Source organism: Syngnathus scovelli, chromosome 2 (genome assembly GCF_024217435.2).
Source record: "Syngnathus scovelli strain Florida chromosome 2, RoL_Ssco_1.2, whole genome shotgun sequence".
Taxonomy (NCBI): Eukaryota; Metazoa; Chordata; class Actinopteri; order Syngnathiformes; family Syngnathidae; genus Syngnathus; species Syngnathus scovelli.
Genome location: NC_090848.1, coordinates 28479560 through 28498313, shown reverse-complemented (window position 1 = coordinate 28498313; position 18754 = coordinate 28479560). Strand labels below are relative to the sequence as shown.

The following is an 18754-nucleotide window of genomic DNA, read 5'->3' as shown; positions in this document are numbered from 1 at the left end:
TGACCTTTTTTTTTAATAAAATTTGAAATTTTAGTTCCTTGTCAAAGACAAGAGAGCAATCAGAATTATAGCAGCCGTAATTTTAACTCCATGACTGCAACTGCGCTATCTGAGTTACTGTCGCCGGCAACCGCCATGTTTCCCGCGTACAGTGGCTCTGTCGATAATCTTACAAATGAATTCAATGCGACATTATTAAAAGCCATCGACTCTGTGGCACCGCTACGTCTGAAAACTCGCCGTAGATGGCCAACTCCGTGGTTCACAGATGAAACACGTACGTTTAAACAATTATCTAGAAAGCATGAGCGCGGATGGCGTTTAACCAAACTTGAGGTTTTCCATCAGGCATGGAAGGACAGCCTCCTGAAATATAAAGATGCGCTTATTTTAGCAAAAACTCGTTATTTTTCGCAAGTCATTAATCTTAATAAAAATAATCCTAAATACTTATTTGATACAGTGGCAAAGCTAACTCTGCGCCAGCCGACCCCCGATAGCTCCTTCCACTCAGCTGACGAGTTTATGAAATTTTTTGCTCAAAAGATTGAGTCCATTAGGGACGAGATCAAGAATACCATGCCAATCGCTCCGCCGGTTACTAGCGCTGGGGATCATGCAATCTCTCAAATTTTAAAAGCGTGTCCCTTGAAATGCTTACAAAATTGGTTAGTACGGCTAAACAAACAACATGTTTACTCGACCCGCTTCCAGCCAAACTACTTAAAGAAAAATTTCCAATTTTAGGACCGTCCATCTTAAATATAATCAATCTGTCTGTTTCCTCTGGGATAGTGCCAATGGCCTTTAAAACCGCTATTATTAAACCACTACTTAAGCGAGCAAATCTTGACCCGGACTGTCTCAGTAATTATAGGCCAGTTTCAAACCTCCCATTCATAGCAAAACTTCTCGAAAAAGTAGTAGCACAGCAGCTTATTGATTACATGGTCGATAATAATCGATATGACTCTTTTCAGTCTGGTTTTAGAGCCAATCATTCTACAGAGACAGCACTTGCTAAAGTGACTAATGATCTCCTCATAGCTATGGATTCAAATACGTCGTCTGTATTGTTACTACTTGATCTTAGTGCTGCCTTTGACACTGTAGACTTCGATATTTTATTAGGGCGTCTTAAAAGTTGTGTTGGTATCTCAGGGTCAGCACTAAGCTGGTTCAATTCCTATCTATCAGGCAGGACGCACCGAGTGGTCCATGGTAATACGTCCTCTGAGCTTTATAATGTTACTTGTGGTGTCCCACAGGGATCGGTACTCGGACCGATTTTATTTAATATTTATATGATTCCGCTTGGGGGCATAATACGTAAATATAATATTAGTTTTCAATGCTACGCGGATGACACCCAATTATATATGCCGTTATCGATGACAGATCCACAGGACTGCTGTAATCTCGAGGCGTGCCTTGCGGAGATTAAACAATGGATGTCTCTCAACTTCCTTCGTCTTAACCCGGATAAAACTGAGATGTTGATAATTGGTCCTACTCGTTATCAACATTTATTTAAGGAAACCACTATAACTATAGATAACCGTACTATCACTCAGAGTGATACGGTAACTAATCTCGGGGTAATATTTGACCAAACGCTCTCCTTTCAAAAACACATTAAGAATATAACCAGGATTGCGTTTTTTCACCTTCGTAATATTGCTAAGATTCGTCCTATCCTCTCGACTGGGGATGCGGAAACTATTATACATGCGTTCGTCACGTCGCGCCTGGACTACTGTAATGTATTATTCTCTGGTCTTCCTAAATCCAGTATTAAAAGTCTACAGTTAGTGCAAAATGCCGCTGCGAGGCTGCTCTCACGGTCAAGAAAATTTGATCACATTACCCCAATATTAGCCGAATTACATTGGCTCCCGGTCCATTTAAGATGTGACTTCAAGGTTCTTCTACTAACCTACAAAGCACTGCATGGCTTAGCGCCTTCATATCTCGTCGACCTAGTCGTTCCTTATGTTCCGTCTCGTAACCTTCGTTCGCAAAACGCTAGTCTTTTAGTTATACCGAGGGCCAAGAAAATGTCTGCAGGGTCTAGAGCATTCTCTATTCGGGCTCCAGAGCTTTGGAATGCCCTACCAATGGATATTAGAACTACTACCTCAGTAGAAACATTTAAGACACGTTTAAAGACACATTTCTATGAGATAGCCTTTAACTAACTTGTGATGGCCGATTTGGCCGGAGTTTGTTCTGTTCTCTCTGCCCACCTCCTCCCCGGCTGGGGAGGGGGTTAGGTGGCTCAAAAGCGGATAGCGGCTGGCTGGATTCTCGGGGACCAGTTCGGGATGGGGGAGCTGCGGCTCGGCCCCCTTGAGGACACTGCTAGGACAATCGAGGACACCTCCGACATCCATTTTTTTCATTGATTTTCATATTATGTATTACTTGTGTACTCTCTGCATCCATTATAACCTGGTGATCCTGAAAGGGGGATCCTTCCATCTGTGGTCCCTTCTCAAGGTTTCTCTTTTGGGAGCTTATGATCAGGGGATGCTTTGAGAATAATTGTCAATTTTGGCTATGTGAAGCCCTTTGAGACTGTTTGTGATTTAGGGCTATACAAATAAACTTGACTTGACTTGACTTGACCTGGTCTGCTGTGAAGTAAGGCAGAGCTTGTGTTGGCGTCGGGGGGCTGGAGGAGGAGAGTGGTGGTGCTGTGGTATCTGGGGTGGGGGGGCAAGAGGAGGAGGGTGGGGGTGCTGTGTTGTTTCGGGGGTGGTGTGTTATGGAGGGAAGGAGAGATGGCTGCAGTAGAGGTGGGGGGGTCGAGGGCCGATCAAACCTATTGAAGAAGTTGTTCAACTCGTTCGCCCTCTCCATTGTCCCTTCAACGACCCTGGTCTTGGTGTTGTGGCCCGTGATAGTCCTCACACCTTCCCAGACGGCCCTCATGTTGTTTTCCTTCAGCTTCTGCTCCACCTTTGTCCTGTAGGTGTCTTTGGCTTCCCTCACACAGTGTTTCACCTCCTGCTGTGCTGCCTTCATGGCCTCCCTGTCTCTGCTCCTGAAGGCGGCTTTCTTCCTGTTCAGGACGGCTTTGACCTCCCGTGTTACCCAAGGCTTGTTATTCGGGTAGTAGCGGACTGTCTTAACAGGAGCGACCACATCCATGCAGAAGTTCAGGTAGTCCGTCAGGCAGTGTGTCAACCCCTCTATGTCCTCACGGTGCGGATGGATCAGCACATCCCAGTCTGTGGTGTTAAAACAGTCTCTCAGGACACTTTCCATCTCCGGGGTCCACTTCCTGATGGTGCGGGTTGCAACGGGCTGTTTTTTGACCAGGGGGGTGTACTCTGGGTGTAGGTGGATCAGGTTGTGGTCTGACTTCCCCAGTGGGGGGAGCGGTGTGGCCTTGTACGCATCCCTCACATTGACATACATGAGGTCTATTGTCCTGTTGTTTCTTGTGGGGCAGTCAACAGCCTGATGGAAAACGGGCAGAGTAGAGTCCAAGGTTGCATGATTAAAGTCTCCAGAGATTATTACAAAAGCATTGGGGTGCTGAGTCGTTAGCCTGGCTGTGACAGTGTGTATAGTCTCACAGGCAGTGGCTGCGTCCGCGCTCGGAGGGATGTAAACACAGATGGTAATCACGTGACTGAACTCCCTCGGCAGGTAGTATGGCCGCGAGCTAACAGCTAGCAGCTCAAGGTCCCGGCAGCACAACACAGTCTTTACAGAAACATGTCCCGGGTTACACCAGCGATGGTTCACATACACGACCAGACCCCCACCTTTCCGTTTTCCACTAGCTTTGGCGTCTCTGTCGGCTCTCACCATAGTGAATCCCTGCAGGTCCACGTTAGCATCCGGTACGAGGTGGTTTAGCCATGTCTCCGTAAAGATGAGCACGCTGCTTTCCCTGTAGGTCCGCTGGTTGTTCAGCGCCGTCAGCTCATCGATCTTGTTGGACAGGGAGTTCACATTCCCCATGATTACGGAAGGAATCGATGGTTTATATCTCCTCCGGTTCTCCGACCGCCTAGCTTTCAGCTTAGCACCGGCTTTGCAGCCCCGGTACTTCCTCCTCAGCTCCACCGGGATGTCGTGTCGTAGTCCGGCTTGCCCCATTATTCTCAGCGATAACAGTTCCTCCTTCAAGTATGTGAGTAAACCGGCTCCGCGTCGCATGATGATAAAAAAGAAGTGTCCACTAACTCCCAAAAGCAGTGAATAAATAAAGAAAGCAAGAGCTTAAAACTTAAAAGTCAAGAGCTGACCAGTTAAAGAACAAAGAAAAATAGACAAAAAATAATAAATAAATAATAAATCAAATAATCCGAAAGGTCGAAAAAAGTCAAAAAATAGTCAAAAACAAGAGAGCTACTGGAAAGGCTGCCGTCTCCTACAGCGCCGGAAGATGTATGTTCATTTGCAAACTTCCAACTCTGTCTTTTGTGGTGAGGGCGTGGAAGAGGTTTTCTTCTGATGATACTTCCATGAAGATCATATTTGTACAAGTACATATCTCTTTATAGTGGAATCGTGTGCCACAACTTCATTGTCTGCCAGATGATTCTGAAATCTGGAGGGATTGTGCAGTCAAATGTGGGTTTTGAACTTCTGTTCTCTCAATTCTGTGAGCTGTTCTGTGATATTTTTCTTGGTCTTTGAGATCTTGATTTAAGAACCCATTGTGCTGAGTGTTCGGGCAAGGTCAGTTGAGTCTAGGCATTTAACACCTTTGAGATTGACATCAACTGGTCTTTCCAGATGATTGTGAACTATCCATGAGACCGAGTTTCAGCTTCACAAGGTATTAGGTCTGCAGGGTGCCCAAACCTTTGCAGAGGCCACAATTTTGTTTTCTTATTTTGAAACTGAAAACGATGGAAATAAAATCTAACACAAATAACAATGTCTCGCCTGTAATTTGATGCCTTTTGGAGATTTTATATGTCCTTTCTTGGCTTCTTCCTTGACATTAATAGAATTTTCTAACTGGAGTGTCTAAACTTTAAATCTCCACTGTACATCTTTCATCATCGTAACCTGCTGAACATCCCTTCCAGCGCCGTCCCTTTGTCTGGCCAATCGGTCCAAGTCCTTTTCTTCTTTACTGTTGAACTTATTGTACAGCGCACTATATGCCTGTTCCTTGGATTTTGCCACTTCTCTTTTCTCTGTACGCATCACTTCTTTTTTGACAACCTCTTTCTCCTCATGCTTTCCTGGACATCTTCGTTCCACCACCAAGCTTTCTTGTCTTCCTTCAAGCTGTCCAGATGTCAACAACTTGAACTATGCTCCTGCCCTTACTTCCCTTCCACTTGTTCTCTTGCACAGATAATATGTCTGCTTTTCTCCTCTCCATCATGTCAACCAGCTCTCTCCCTTTAACTGTCATGCTACAAACATTCAAAGTACCATCTCTCACTTCCACCCTTCTAGTTTTCCTCTTCTACCGCTTTCTGTGGACACGTTTTCCTCCTCTTTGTCACATTCGGGGTGGGATTGAGAACCCAAATGCAGGGAAGTATTGAAGCGAGGGCTGTGGTTCAGTCCAAAAATGCACTAATGATCAAGGGAAAAACAAGAACTGCAAATGTTCAACACAAAAAGCTCCAAGCTTTGGTGATCACAAGAAAAACTAAAGAAACAGGAAGTCAAAACTACAGGCAACAAAATATTGAAATATCTAGCACAACAAATTCGGACGTGACTTGGACCAGGCAGCACAAAGCACAGCATAACACACAGCAGATCGGACAGATGATAGTGACCAAACAAAGAATGATCAGAAAGGGGAAGTAAATAAAAACAAATTGACGAGATCATTCGAAACACCTGGACTCGACACAAGTGGCTGAGGGAGCTGATTGAAAGACACAGGAGGGTGGAGCTAACGACAACAGGTGGAAACAATTACTTGACGAGACAGACATTGACGATGAGGAGAACAAGGAAATGTGACATTGAACAAAAGAAACACAAACCAAAGTCCAAATTAAAACCAAATAAATTAAGCCCATGACACACTTCTTCACCCAGCAGTAGCCCAATTTCCACCGGCACCCTGTTGGGCAACCGCACCGGTAGCGGACGTTCTTAACGTGGGCTACGACCAATCTCGTACGGAAAATCGATTTGTTCTCTGCATGTTTTGGTTGGCTTGTTTTATGTTGAATGCCCTTCCTGACACAACACTCATTTATCCAGGCTTGGGACTGGCATTCACAATGTACTGGCTGCACACCCCATGTGGCTGAGTTTAAAAGAAAGGTAGTGCCTAACAAAAATGACAAAGTGGTTCTAAAACAAACAATGTTCTTATTTTCCTACTTCCACTGTTCTGTTAATGTGCTAATTGTTGTTGTTTTGTTAGCTTACCTTTCACAGTGCGGTCCGGCGTAACCGGGCATGCACAAGCAATGCATGTGCTCGTTTTTCTCCACGCAACCAAGGGCGAAACTGCAGACACAAACTTAGTCAGTTAGTGCAGATGCGACGGTCTCATCTTTTTTTGGAGTACTGACTTGTTGGATGGTTCTATTAGTGGACATGGACAACTGGAACACGATAGCAGCTGCCCATCAACATTGTTGCTGACAAAACCACCCAGGCATTTCTCACAATGGTCACCAGCAGTGTTGTGTTGACAGTTCTGGCAGACACACAAGCACACAGAACAACAAAACAGATAGAAATTAGAATTAGACATTAGGAAACAATTATATAAAGCATACATAAAGTGATAAATATAGAGGTTGAGTGAAATAACAATCTAACGACATCCATAGTTCTAAAATGATCAAAAAGATATGTGCAAATTCACTGGGGAAAACTATAAGTGAGAACCGCAGGAGTGTCATTTTTGTCGCGGGCCGCATCATAGTCATAGTTTCCCTCGGGGGGCCATTATGATTGTCAACGTCTTCTATATACAGTATAGGTTACAAAACAAACAGATGAATAAATAGTTTTGAAATTAAAAAAAAAAACTGCTCAAATATTTCAAAAAGACTAATAGAAATAAAAATTGCAAGCAATGTCTCAAATTTTTTTATGTTAAGACAATTTGTAATTTTAGTAATGACACAAAATTGATGCAAAATTTTTCTTCGCGGGACATATAAAATGATGTGGCGGGCCGTATCTGGCCCCCGGGCCTTGAGTTTGACACATATGCTTTAGAGGGAAAAGGACCACTCGATGAAAGTGAAAGAACTTGTGGATAACTGCTGGTATGGATAATCAAGAATCTTGTCTTTTTATAGAAGACATTTTCTCCCCAAATATGGAACATAGTACTAACCTTATTTTCCGCACTATAAAGCACACTTAAATACCACAATGCACCTTATAATACAAAGCGCTTTATGTATGGATCAATTGATGTATATTTCACTCGTAAACCTAAGTGTGACCAGGTCACGCTCGTGTGGGATTTTATGGGGCCTGGTGTCATGCGGTCGCGTTTATTTTTTCAGTTTTTTGTCTCGTCAATTGTCGTAACTTTACTTCCGGTTTTATTTTGTCATCCCTTCCGTTTCAGTTCGTGTTTCCGTCCTCGGTGTTTGGTTGTCTTGTCTTCCCTGATCCCGATTGTGTGCACCTGCGTAATCGACACTAATTGTCATCACCTGTGTCCCCGCCCTTTTGTGTGTATTTAGTCCGTGTCTTCCCCTTGTCTTGTGCCAGTGTGTCTTGCCTCGTCCCGACCACCAGCGATCCCTTGATGTCCGAACTCTCTGTAAGAACCCTCCTTTTTGTCTTGCCACCGAGCGACGCTTTTGTTTGTGCCTTGGTCCCCATCGCCTTTTTGTCTCGCCCCAGTGCGACTCCTTTAGTTGGTACTTTGTGCTACGTGTTTTCCCTCGTAAGAGGCGTTTTGATTTGTACTTTTAGCCTTTTGACTCGCCTCAGTGCGACACCTTTTGTTTGTACTTTTTGCCACGTGTTTTCCCTCGCAAGAGGCGATTTGATTTGTACTTTTGCTCAGTGTGCTTGCTGGAATAAATCCCAGAAAGAAACGACTCTGCATCCGAGTCCTCCGTCTTGTCCCCTGCCTGACACCTGGTCCAGTAAGGCAGACTTTCTGGCACTAGGATGTATAGATAGAGCTGTTGGCCATCTGTGCAGAATCAGCAAGACAGTTTGGCGGGTCAGAGGTCATCCAGCCGCCCTTGTGTGCACGCGCCCGAGTGAGGTGGGGGCGCGGGGCATATAATTCGAGGGCGGGAAGACTTGGGGGACTTGACACTTTTGGCTAGAGAGAGACACTTCATTTCTGACATCGGTTGAATAAAATCTTTCCCCAATCAGCCGTGTGTCACTGAAGTTTTCCTTCCCCAAGCCAGCCACCTTTCCACTGCTTGCTTTTGAAGACCAGCTGACCACCAAAGAGAATTCACCACATTTTTGGCGTCACGAACAGTGCTCGTGTTCTCCGGGGAGCCCTTCTCCGCCTGGGTATGAGTGTGTAGTGTTCGGCCGGACGGCAGGCTGAGATCAAGGTGAGAAGCTTGCACTCACAGTTATCGCAGTATGCTCATGCCTAGTGTAGAAGGGGGAGGGGGGCTCCGACGGGGGGATAGTTAATGGATCTTGTGTAGCCGTGGCTGGCCGTGGGGAAGGGGGGGGGAATTTATCTCCCCTAGTCAAATGTAGTCAAAATATAAATTTTGAAAGGGGTGAGTGGCCCCTAAATGGAAATGACAAAATACAATAAAAATAGAAAAAAGAAAATACTAATAAAAATGGAACAATAACATAGAACTTAGAGGGAATGTGCACAATAAGTGAGAGACATGTCTGGTGATGAAAGGTGAAAGAAAATGTCCCGAGAGAGTGGGCATGTGATGTCATGGCTGATCGGCTGTCACGAGAGAAGAAAATTAGAAAAGTCCCATAAAACGTGGACTTTTGTTTGGAGACAGATCCGGATGAGGATGTAAATTTTAGCTGTGCGAATGAGGCGGAAACATACTGCGTTTGGACACTGCTCGCGACATGAGACACGTGAGCAGCAAAGCCTCCCGGTGGACAGCTGGTTCGTTAGTCTTTTAAGGGTAACTTACCGGGGTGGGCTGGTAGGCCACGGTTCTACCCAAGTCAGCATGGTCCGATCCGGCTTGTCGAGACATACCAGCAGCAGAATTTGTTTCGATCAAAGTCGGAGAAAAAGGGAGGACTGCGGCAGACTGCGTTTGGCAAATAGGAGAAGTGCGCGGCCTCGGCAGACCGTAGCTGTGTGAATGATGAAGAAAAGATGACATCGAGAAGAGAAATCGGCAAGGTCTGGACTGAAGAGTGCCGTAGAGAAAGAAGCGTGCAATCCACATTATGTTTGGACACTGATCAGATTAGCAGTGTGTGGGGGTCACAAGGCCTCCCGGCGGCCAGCTGGCACGTTAGCCTTTTTAGGCTAAACTACCAGGGTAGGCTGGTGCATTGCGGTTGTATCCAATGTCGACACGGTCCGATCCCGATTGTCGAGACGCACTGTGATAGCATGCACGCCTGTCAACGTCTGATGAAATTTACGCCCTGCAGCAGACCGCAATTGGCAGATAGGATAAGTGCGCGGCCAGTTAGAAATTGGAAAACATGGAAAAAGTGTTCTCAGGGGGTTTAATATTGGTATACCTTGTAAGAAAAGTAATTTATGTGTGCACACTGAAGTTAAAAATCTGCAGTATAAGGGGGAAATACAAAGCGCTTTTAGAAATAGTATGTGGTGCGAAACAAAGACAAGACGTGCAAAGTGCGTGTTTGTCAGTGCGCCTGCGCACTGCAAGCAGCCGCTAAAATGACCAAACTGGTGGTTGGCAAGAATTAAGGTAGGAAATGGATACGAATCCCTTTGTCTGTGTCTTGCGTTCGTGCGTAATCTCTGTGAAGTCCGTGTCAGTCTGTTGTTGTCTGTCTGAGCATGTGTGTGCGCGCACAATGTGTGTGTGCGCGCTGTGTGCATGTGTGTGAGGAGGAAGAAAGTAGAAATGGAGAATGTTCGATCAGGGAGGGGGGACAAATGAGAGTGCCTGCGCTCACTTCAAGGCGCGTGGCCGTGGGACGGGGGTCCGTGGAATGATTGCGCGGGCCTGGCGAGCCCATGACGTCGACATTGATACGCCGGGCCACCCTCGTTTGTTCGGACTACCCGCCCCAGGGGCTGCGCGCTGAGGAGTTCATGGAGCACATCAGATCCATTCTCCCCCCCACGATAGACCCCTTCCAGTTTGCATACCGAGCCAAACGGTCATCTGAGGATGCCATCTGCTCTGTCCTCCACTCGGCCCTCTCCCACCTGGAGAGTAGGGACTCGTATGTGAGATTGCTGTTTGTGGACTTCAGTTCTGCCTTCAACACCATTGTGCCACAAAGACTCATCTGCAAACTCGACAAGCTGGGCCTCAGTACCTACTTCTGCAACTGGCTACTGGACTTCCTCTGTCAGAGGCCTCAGGTGGTACGTGTTGGCGACAAAATCTCCGCCAGCATCACGCTGAGCACGGGGGCCCCCCAAGGCTGCGTGCTCAATCCGCTGCTCTTCACCCTGCTGATGCATGACTGCACTGCATCCTACAGCGACAACCACATAGTGAAGTTTGCTGACGACACGACTCTGGTGGGTCTCATCGCCAAGGGTGACGAGTACAGGTTGGAGGTTGACCTTCTGACTGCGTGGTGCAGGGACAACAACCTCCTGCTGAACGTCAGCAAGACCAAGGAGATTGCTGTTGACTTCCGGAAGGGTCACACCCAACACCTGCCGCTGACCATCAACAGTGCTGTGGTGGAGAGGGTGAGCAGCACCAGATTCCTGGGGGTGCACATCAGTGAGGACCTCTCCTGGTCCGCCAACACCGCGTCACTGGCGAAGAAAACTCAGCGCCGCCTGTACTTCCTGCGGAAACTCAGGCGAGCAAGTGCTTCTCCGGCCGTCATGACTACATTCTACCGTGGCACCATTGAGAGCGTCCTCTCCAGTTGTATCGCTGTCTGGGGTGGTAGCTGCACTGAATACAACATGAAGGCCCTGCAGCGCATAGTGAACACGGCTGGTGAGATTATTGGTGCTTCACTCCCCTCCCCGAAGGGCATTTACACCTCCCATCTCGCCCGCAAGGTGACCACGATTGTGAGTGATGTGAGTCACCCCGCTCACTCTTTCTTTGATCTTCTGCTCACTGGGAAGAGGTACAGGAGCCTGCGCTCCCGCACCGCCAGACTCACCAACAGCTTCATTCTCCAGGCTGTTAAGATCCTGAACTCTCTTCCCCCTTCTGCGTAGCGTCCTGTACTTATTTATTGTGTTATTTGTTTATTTATTATTTATTCATCACTCTTATTTATTCATTATTTGTGCCTTCTTGTTTGATTTTCTTGTGTTTTTACTTGTATGTACATTGTTAACTATGTCTTGTCACCGTGGGATAGTGGGAACGTAATTTCAATCTCTTTGTGTGTCTTGGTATGTGAAGAAATTGACAATAAAGCAGACTTTGACTTTGATAGGGCGGGATGGTGTACCGCCGGGAAAGGTCAAAGTTGAGTAGAACTAAGACAAAATGATGGGGATCCAAATGTGGATTAGCAAAGAATGCATGAACGACATTTGATGTGCACTACTGCAAAAGAACAAAGGGTTAACAGTTTGCCAACAGGTGGAAAAGGAGCATACTTGCACTAACCATTACAATACTAATATACGTGTAGCTGGGTGTCTTAAGAAGAAAGTTAGGCCGTGGCAACAATAATTTATGGCAGGAAGCAACAAATGCTTTTGCAAGAACAAAGAAGGACTGTGTTTGTGCTTGGAGGGAGCACAGCTCTCCGGAGGACAATGACATCCTCGGAGATGAGTACAGACATTGAGAATTGAAAGAACTCATAATGCTGAAAATGGACTCATTTGGAAAGTGGACTCATTCGAGAGTGATGGATGGGTTGGCTCTGAGGCAACAACAAAAGAACAACAATTTAAGACAATGAGGTGCTGCGGAAGACACATGAGACATAAAGTGTCCAACAATCGAACTGGACTCCTTGCTGAGGGGTTACTGAACTTGGTGGAGCTTGGGTCAAAGTGGATGGAAGCTTGCTTGGGCACTGAGTTTGACATAGCTGAGGAGTTTTGATAAAAATGGAATAGAGTGTAGATTTACAGAGAAAAGGCATCATAACCTGGGGATTAATAGATTTGGATAAAACAGAGGGGCTAAAACGCTAGGAAGCAAGAGTGGGATCAGATATTTCGGCACGTCAGGCTTAAGAAGTAGATATTTAGGCATGTAAAATTTAGAATTTCGGGTAGGACATTTGGACCCAATTGAATTTAGTCAAGAGGAAGCTAGGTTGCTCAATGTACAGTGGAGCCTCGGTTTTCAAACATCCTGATTCTCGAACAAATCGGTATTCGAACAAAACATTTGAGATTCTTTGCTTCTGATGTCGAAAGAAATTCAGCCGAGAGGACCCGCATGCCAACTGACTCCGTTTGTTATTACATTCTCATTACTCTGAGGATTGTATTAACTCTAATCATGACTCCAAAGGAAGCAAGTGGGAGCAGTAAAGAAGTCCTAAAACACAAAGACGCTCCTAAAGCAATGCGACAGTGAGCGCCCGGTGCGCTGCGGTTGCACGATCGGACCAAATTAAGCTCCCTGGGCCATTAGTCCATTAGGACTTTAAAAATATTTTCTAAATTTTAGCGACCGCTCTGTCACAATGATGCGACCAGCGTGGTGCAGTCGGCGGGTGCGCTGCAGTTGCGCGATCGGACAAAATTAAGCTCCCTGCACACTGAGGTCCACTTACATTTTAGAAAGAACATCAGGACTTTAAAAATCTTTTTTAAATTTCAGAGACAGCTCTGTCACAATAATGCGACCAGCACAGTGCGTGTTTGCCGGTGCGCTGGAGTTGAGCGATCGGACAAAAATGCGCAAATGAAAATTATGCATAGAAGTCACACAAGGCGATAGTTATCGAGATGATAGGGCTCAAATAACGACTGCACCGACATCAACAGAGCTGAGTGAGGGATTATACTAAAAGGTCAGCTATAGGTTTAACAATAGCAAATAATTTCAAAAGCATTTCTACGATTGACATGTGAGGATACTAGGAGGACGCAGATTTTCGAAAGTTTGATAAGGGCAGACTCCATTGTCAAAGATAGGATTAGAGTGAGTGTGAATGAGGACATTTTGGCATTTTAACAGGGATTGGCAGCAAGCGAATTTGGGGATAGAAAATCTGTACAGCAACAACGTACGTTACATTAAAAACTGCTCATTCGATGAAGAGGAATTGGCGCTCCTTGTGTGGAGCTGCACTTTTGCAGAGGAAGGCAGGAATGGATGAAATAAGTTGTAATAGGTGATGGCGTAAAGAATCAAGGAGAGGTGCCGGATGGTGTGACAGAGGCGGGACTTTTTGGGAAGAAAAAAAAAGGGGGTGGGGGGGGGGGGGAGACGAAACAAAATGGGCAATGAAGACAAGCAAACAGAGAAACAAATTTGAGGTAGACAACAGGTAAAAGGGGGGAGCAAAATGATGAAGTAGAAAGCCAGAGGCAGTAGTCTGACTTATTTCTTAAATTTTTTATTAGGATAATTAATTAGGGTTGAGTTTTTTAGAAGCCATTTGATGTTGCTGATGCTCCCCCATGACAAGGGCCCAACAGTTAGCCTCTCAGGTAGAAATATATTACGATTTTGTGAAGAATTTGATTGACTATTTATATGGGAAAAATTTTAATTCACAATGTCGCAAAATATTTAATTGATGAGAATGTCAAAACGAGAAGGGTTACTTGTAGGATTCAATGTTTGCCTGCTCACTTACATACTAAAGTTGCTTGTTGTGGGATGAGAGCTGAGTGATGAGGGCGAATGAGTTAGTGCCTATGTGTCTGTGAGTGTCTAGGTGTGTGCGTCTGCGTGTGATTGTCTATGACTGTGTGTGCGCAATATGTTTGGCCAAAGTAGTTTGGAGTTGGGGTGATGTGATCACAATTGAGGATAAAATCCCTCTCACCTGAAAGTATAGTACAGATTGGTATAACTAGGACTGGTAAGTGATGGGTTCTAACCGTAACCATGGTTCGATGATTAACCAGAGGCACCATCGACGGCAAAATTATTCGATGGAGAAGGCCCGTTTCAGTGACAAGACAGGACTAGCATAAAAACATCAAGACGAAGGACAATATGACGTGAGACGACTCTGGACTCACCCGACAGTGTGACAGACTGTTAGGGTTTTCCAGGTTATCTTTATCGTAGGATTATTTTGGAATGTAGACTATAATGATTAACCAATCTTGTCTTGCTCTCACAATGCAGTAAAATGAAGTGGTTGTTTCCTCTGCTTGATTGACCAGCTGCAGATGAAGCAATCAAAGTTGTTCTGTTTCCCACAACAGTGTAAAACACCCCCTGCTCTGATCTTATCAGAGGCCGGGGGTTCACCAAACCTGTCCACTCTCACCCCCACTCTGTTCCTCCTAATAAATATGCCCTTGCAGGAAGGAGACTTTCAGATTTCATTCCTTGAGCGAGTGAACTCTCCACCTGCAGGTGTCTAAAAGGACTTGCTTGTCTCCCGTGTGGTTCTTGCAAAATAAGTTGGAGTGAGCAAATCTCTAACAGACTATGGGTATGGTGACCAAATGTTTGACACTTGAGCTTGCTTGCGACAAGAGCGCGCTTTGCTCTGATTTTGTGCGTCATTTGATTTTATTGCAGCATCAGCCGTCAGACAAGGAGCGGGTTGTAGGTTGTTTGTGTAACTTGTATTCATTTTTGCAGGTTGTCAATTGTTAGGGTTTTCCAGGTTATCTTTATCATAGGATTATGTTGGAATGCAAGAGGTAATAAATACCTTACCTTGTCCTCATTATCACAAGGTCGTAAAACATCCCCTGAGATGTTTAGACTAGAGGACAAGGGCTTTCTATTCAGCCCACTCATACCCCCACTCTGTTTCTCTTAATACATATCCTCTTGCAGGAAGGAGAGTTCAGAGCTCTATTCGAACATCGATGTACACACAGCGACGAATGGACTCTCCACCTGCAGGTGTCTAAAAGGACTTACTTGTCTCCCGTGTGATTCTTGCAAAATAAGTTGGAGTGAGCAAATCTCTAACATTTTGGTGCCGTGACCCGGGATCCCTCATACCCGCTATCTGGCTGACGAAGGAGGACGTGCTGCATTGTCGACAAGCCAGCGTCCATTAGGAGGACCTGGAGAAGAAAGTCCTGGGAAGAGAATTCTTCGCTGGGCCAGCATCTTAGGTTTGCCTTCGTCTGACAGAGGTGGATTGACGGGACCCGGCAGTGCAACGAACCAGGGGACAAGTAAGTTAAAGGCCTGAAGTTGTGTGCACGAGAGATACGGCTTTGGTTTATCCGAGCTATGAGATACGGCTTTGGTTTGTCCGAGCTATGAGATACGGCTTTGGTTTGTCCGAGCTATGAGATACGGCTTTGGTTTGTCCGAGCTATGAGATACGGCTTTGGTTTGTCCGAGCTATGAGATACGGCTTTGGTTTATCCGAGCTATGAGATACGGCTTTGGTTTGTCCGAGCTATGAGATACGGCTTTGGTTTGTCCGAGCTATGAGGCCTAAAAAAAAGAAGCACTGGAGTTTGTGTGATTGAGTGTGTGACTGGTAGGATAAATTGACTAAAAAGCAGTTCTAGCGTTGATCCACGGCAATAAACCAGGCTAGTAATCTGTTGAAAGGTCAATTTAAACCTGCATTGAGGATCCTCAAAGAAAAAAAAATGAAAAAAAATTGTAAAACCTTAAACTACTAAAATTAAGATGGAAAATAAGAACGGTAAATCTCTTGCTCTGCTCTTCTTTGAGATGAGAAATTCATGGCGAGTAGATTTCTTAATTGTATGCAATAGATGCTGACGTGGAAGAAAATGTATGGCGTACAAGAAAATTTGAAATGTGGAAGAAATGGTAGAAGTGCTAGAGTGTGGTTGAAATCTTCACAAAGAGATGAGAACGAATTCAAGAGACAAAAGCTAGAAAGATGAACACTGATGAGGTCACAAGTGTTTGTCAGACCAGGAGACAATAAGGCCCCTGTGAGCGGGTGCAAGGCCGCAGCTCAAGCCGCGGCTCAAGCGAGGGGCAAGAGGAGTTTAATAATAATAATAATAATAATAATAATATTTTTGAGGTGGCAAATTACAAATGACTAGAGATCAATTTGTGTTACACTAAAGTTAAAATATGCAAATCAAGTGGTAAAGAAATGCAACTTGCTTTTAGAAGATATATAAATAAAATTAGAATGTGCTGTCCTCGTGTGCATGGGAGGGACCAGCTCATGATCGACCACAGGAAATGGCCAGCCTGTGACGAATCATTGGTACTGGGACCTACCTTCCGCACACAAGAGCTGTGCATGTGTGTGCGTATGTGTTAAAGTTAAAGTCCCAAATTGATGAAGATTGGCTAAACTTTTAGTATAAAGAAATTTGCTAGACTGTTGTCTATTCAATTTACACCGCAGAACAGAAACTATTTGACAGAAAAAAATGAGAGGAAAAGAGAGAAGTCTGTTTGCGAGCAGAAACTAATCCACACTAGTGCATGTTAAGTGTCGAGCCCACATGAGAAATTCGAAGAAAAAAAACGACAGAACATGCTTTCAGGAATTGGAAAAAGCTAAATTGTGAATTTAAGATTTTGCAATGCTACATTTAATAGGAATAATTGATTGGTTGTGTTATAAGATTATACACAATTCTAAATGCAAGCTAAATCTGAGAGATTGAGTTCTTCAAATTTAAAAACAAAGAAAAAAATTCAGATTAATTTGCCAGTTGTTTGTTTTAGTTAAGTTTTTTGAATTGGTGGATTGTTCTACCAGGAAACATGAGTTGAAAATGATATATGAATGTTGTGTGGTGAGCTTGGATGAATTGGGACCAATGTGATAGGAAGACTCCTTTTTGGAGACTGTGAGATGCATATGATGAGCATTTATGAATGATTGCCTGAATGAAAGGTTGAATGGTTGAAGTCGTTGGCGACTACTATGGAAAATTAGTAGAGCGACTTTGATGAAAGAGTGATTTTGAGCAGGTTGAATGTTAGAAAGAAACACATAGCTTTTGGATTGATAATTAACTAGAGAAAAAACTGGAGAACCAGTAACACATGTATAAGATGTGTGAACTGAGAAATTAAGAAGCGTTTTGGAAAGAAAGTCAAATTAAATGATGATGAAATCATATGTACTAATACAACACTTTACTACATATGGATTCTCTAAATCATACAATTGAGTAAAATAAAACATACGTTTTGATTCGTATTCAAATTTCTAAGATTCTTGTGATAAACAATGAGAAAACGATTGAAAAGTAACTAAAGAAACTACAAGAAAGTGAAAATGTCTAATCATTTGCTAGCTGAGTCGCTCCCCATTCGGGGAGGCCATCCATTTACTTGCTAAGCTAGTTGTCAAAACTGTCCAATTGCCACGAAAAGTAGCTATATGCACGTGTGCAGTACACACACACACGAGACTGATAAGGTGTCAAGAGGTAACAAGCTTGCAGACAGATTCCACAAAGCTGCAGCGCAAAAGACATTTCAAATTTTATATACACAAGAAGCAGATTAGATCACTGAAACATTTTTAAAGATGTGCGGCGACAAAGTCCATAGAGTGAAATTCAATTATGGACGAAAAGAGGGGCAAGATTAGAGAATGGCATCTATAAATGACCTACCCTACCAAAGAACCTATGCAAATGGGCAGCAATATTGAGCCATGGTGCACGTCACATGGCTCAAGAGGAGGGATAGTGGGGCAGGTCAGTCAGCTTTATACAACATATGGATTTGATTCATATTCAAAACATTTTCAAAACAAAACAAACATTTTTTTTTTGTAGAGCTTGTTTCAACAAAAACAAAAACACTGAATGCCTTCAATTTAAAAGATCAATTTGACCTTTGCAGGATGATCTGCTGTGTCGGATCTGGACTGCCATGAAAGTATGATGTTTATATGTGTACTTTGTCAACAACCGCTGTATATGTTAAATAATAGGATGAGTTGCAGGACTTACAATATAAAAACGAGACCGCTGTTATTAGGAGAATTTGAAGTTTGGTAAACAAATGTTACCAGCAAATTGATGGAAGCAGCTACATTTGGAGATAGTCTTACAAGTTTGACGTCCCAGCCTGTCATTCTCAGTGTCAGGGCCCCTGAAACCCAATCCGAGACTTCGCCTGCAGCCGTGAACAACCACAAAATGGTGCCTGGCTCTGAAGCACCTTTGACCTTTGGCGAAGGACAAGAAAAGACTGCTGTTGTACTTGGAGGGGGACAAGTACACTCCGGAGGACAGACAACATCCTCGGGGACGAGAAAAGACAGTGAAAAGCGGAGGAACTCACAATGATGAAAATTGACTCATTTGAACAATGGACTCATTCAAGAGTGATGGATGGGGTCGCTCTGAAGCAACAACAAAAGAACACCAACTTGAGAGGGTGAAGTGCGGTAAAAAGATATGGACTTGGAGTGTCCGACAACCAAATCGCACTCCTTGCTACGGCGTTACCAAATTTGGTGAAGCTTGGTTCAAAGTGGAAGGGAGGTTCATTGTGCACTGAGTTTGACAGAACTGAGGAGATTTGATAAATAAATAAATAAAAATTTGAAAAATACGTAGGGCTACAGAGAAAAACATTATAATCAGAGATTGGACGGATTT

The 18754-nt window shown here is 44.4% G+C and overlaps 1 protein-coding gene across 7 annotated transcripts in view; it reads right to left on the bottom strand.

Annotated features, from left to right (window-relative positions):
* The window catches only part of lama5 (laminin, alpha 5), a 463481-nt gene that overhangs the window by 133497 nt on the left and 311230 nt on the right, over positions 1–18754 (bottom strand). For all 7 annotated transcript variants that reach the window (XM_049753597.2, XM_049753598.2, XM_049753599.2 and 4 more), the window contains 2 exons: positions 6519–6646; positions 6373–6453 (listed from right to left, as the gene is read on the bottom strand). In XM_049753597.2, the coding sequence (XP_049609554.1) occupies positions 6373–6453; positions 6519–6646 (209 nt within the window). The remainder of the gene's footprint in view (positions 1–6372; positions 6454–6518; positions 6647–18754) is intronic.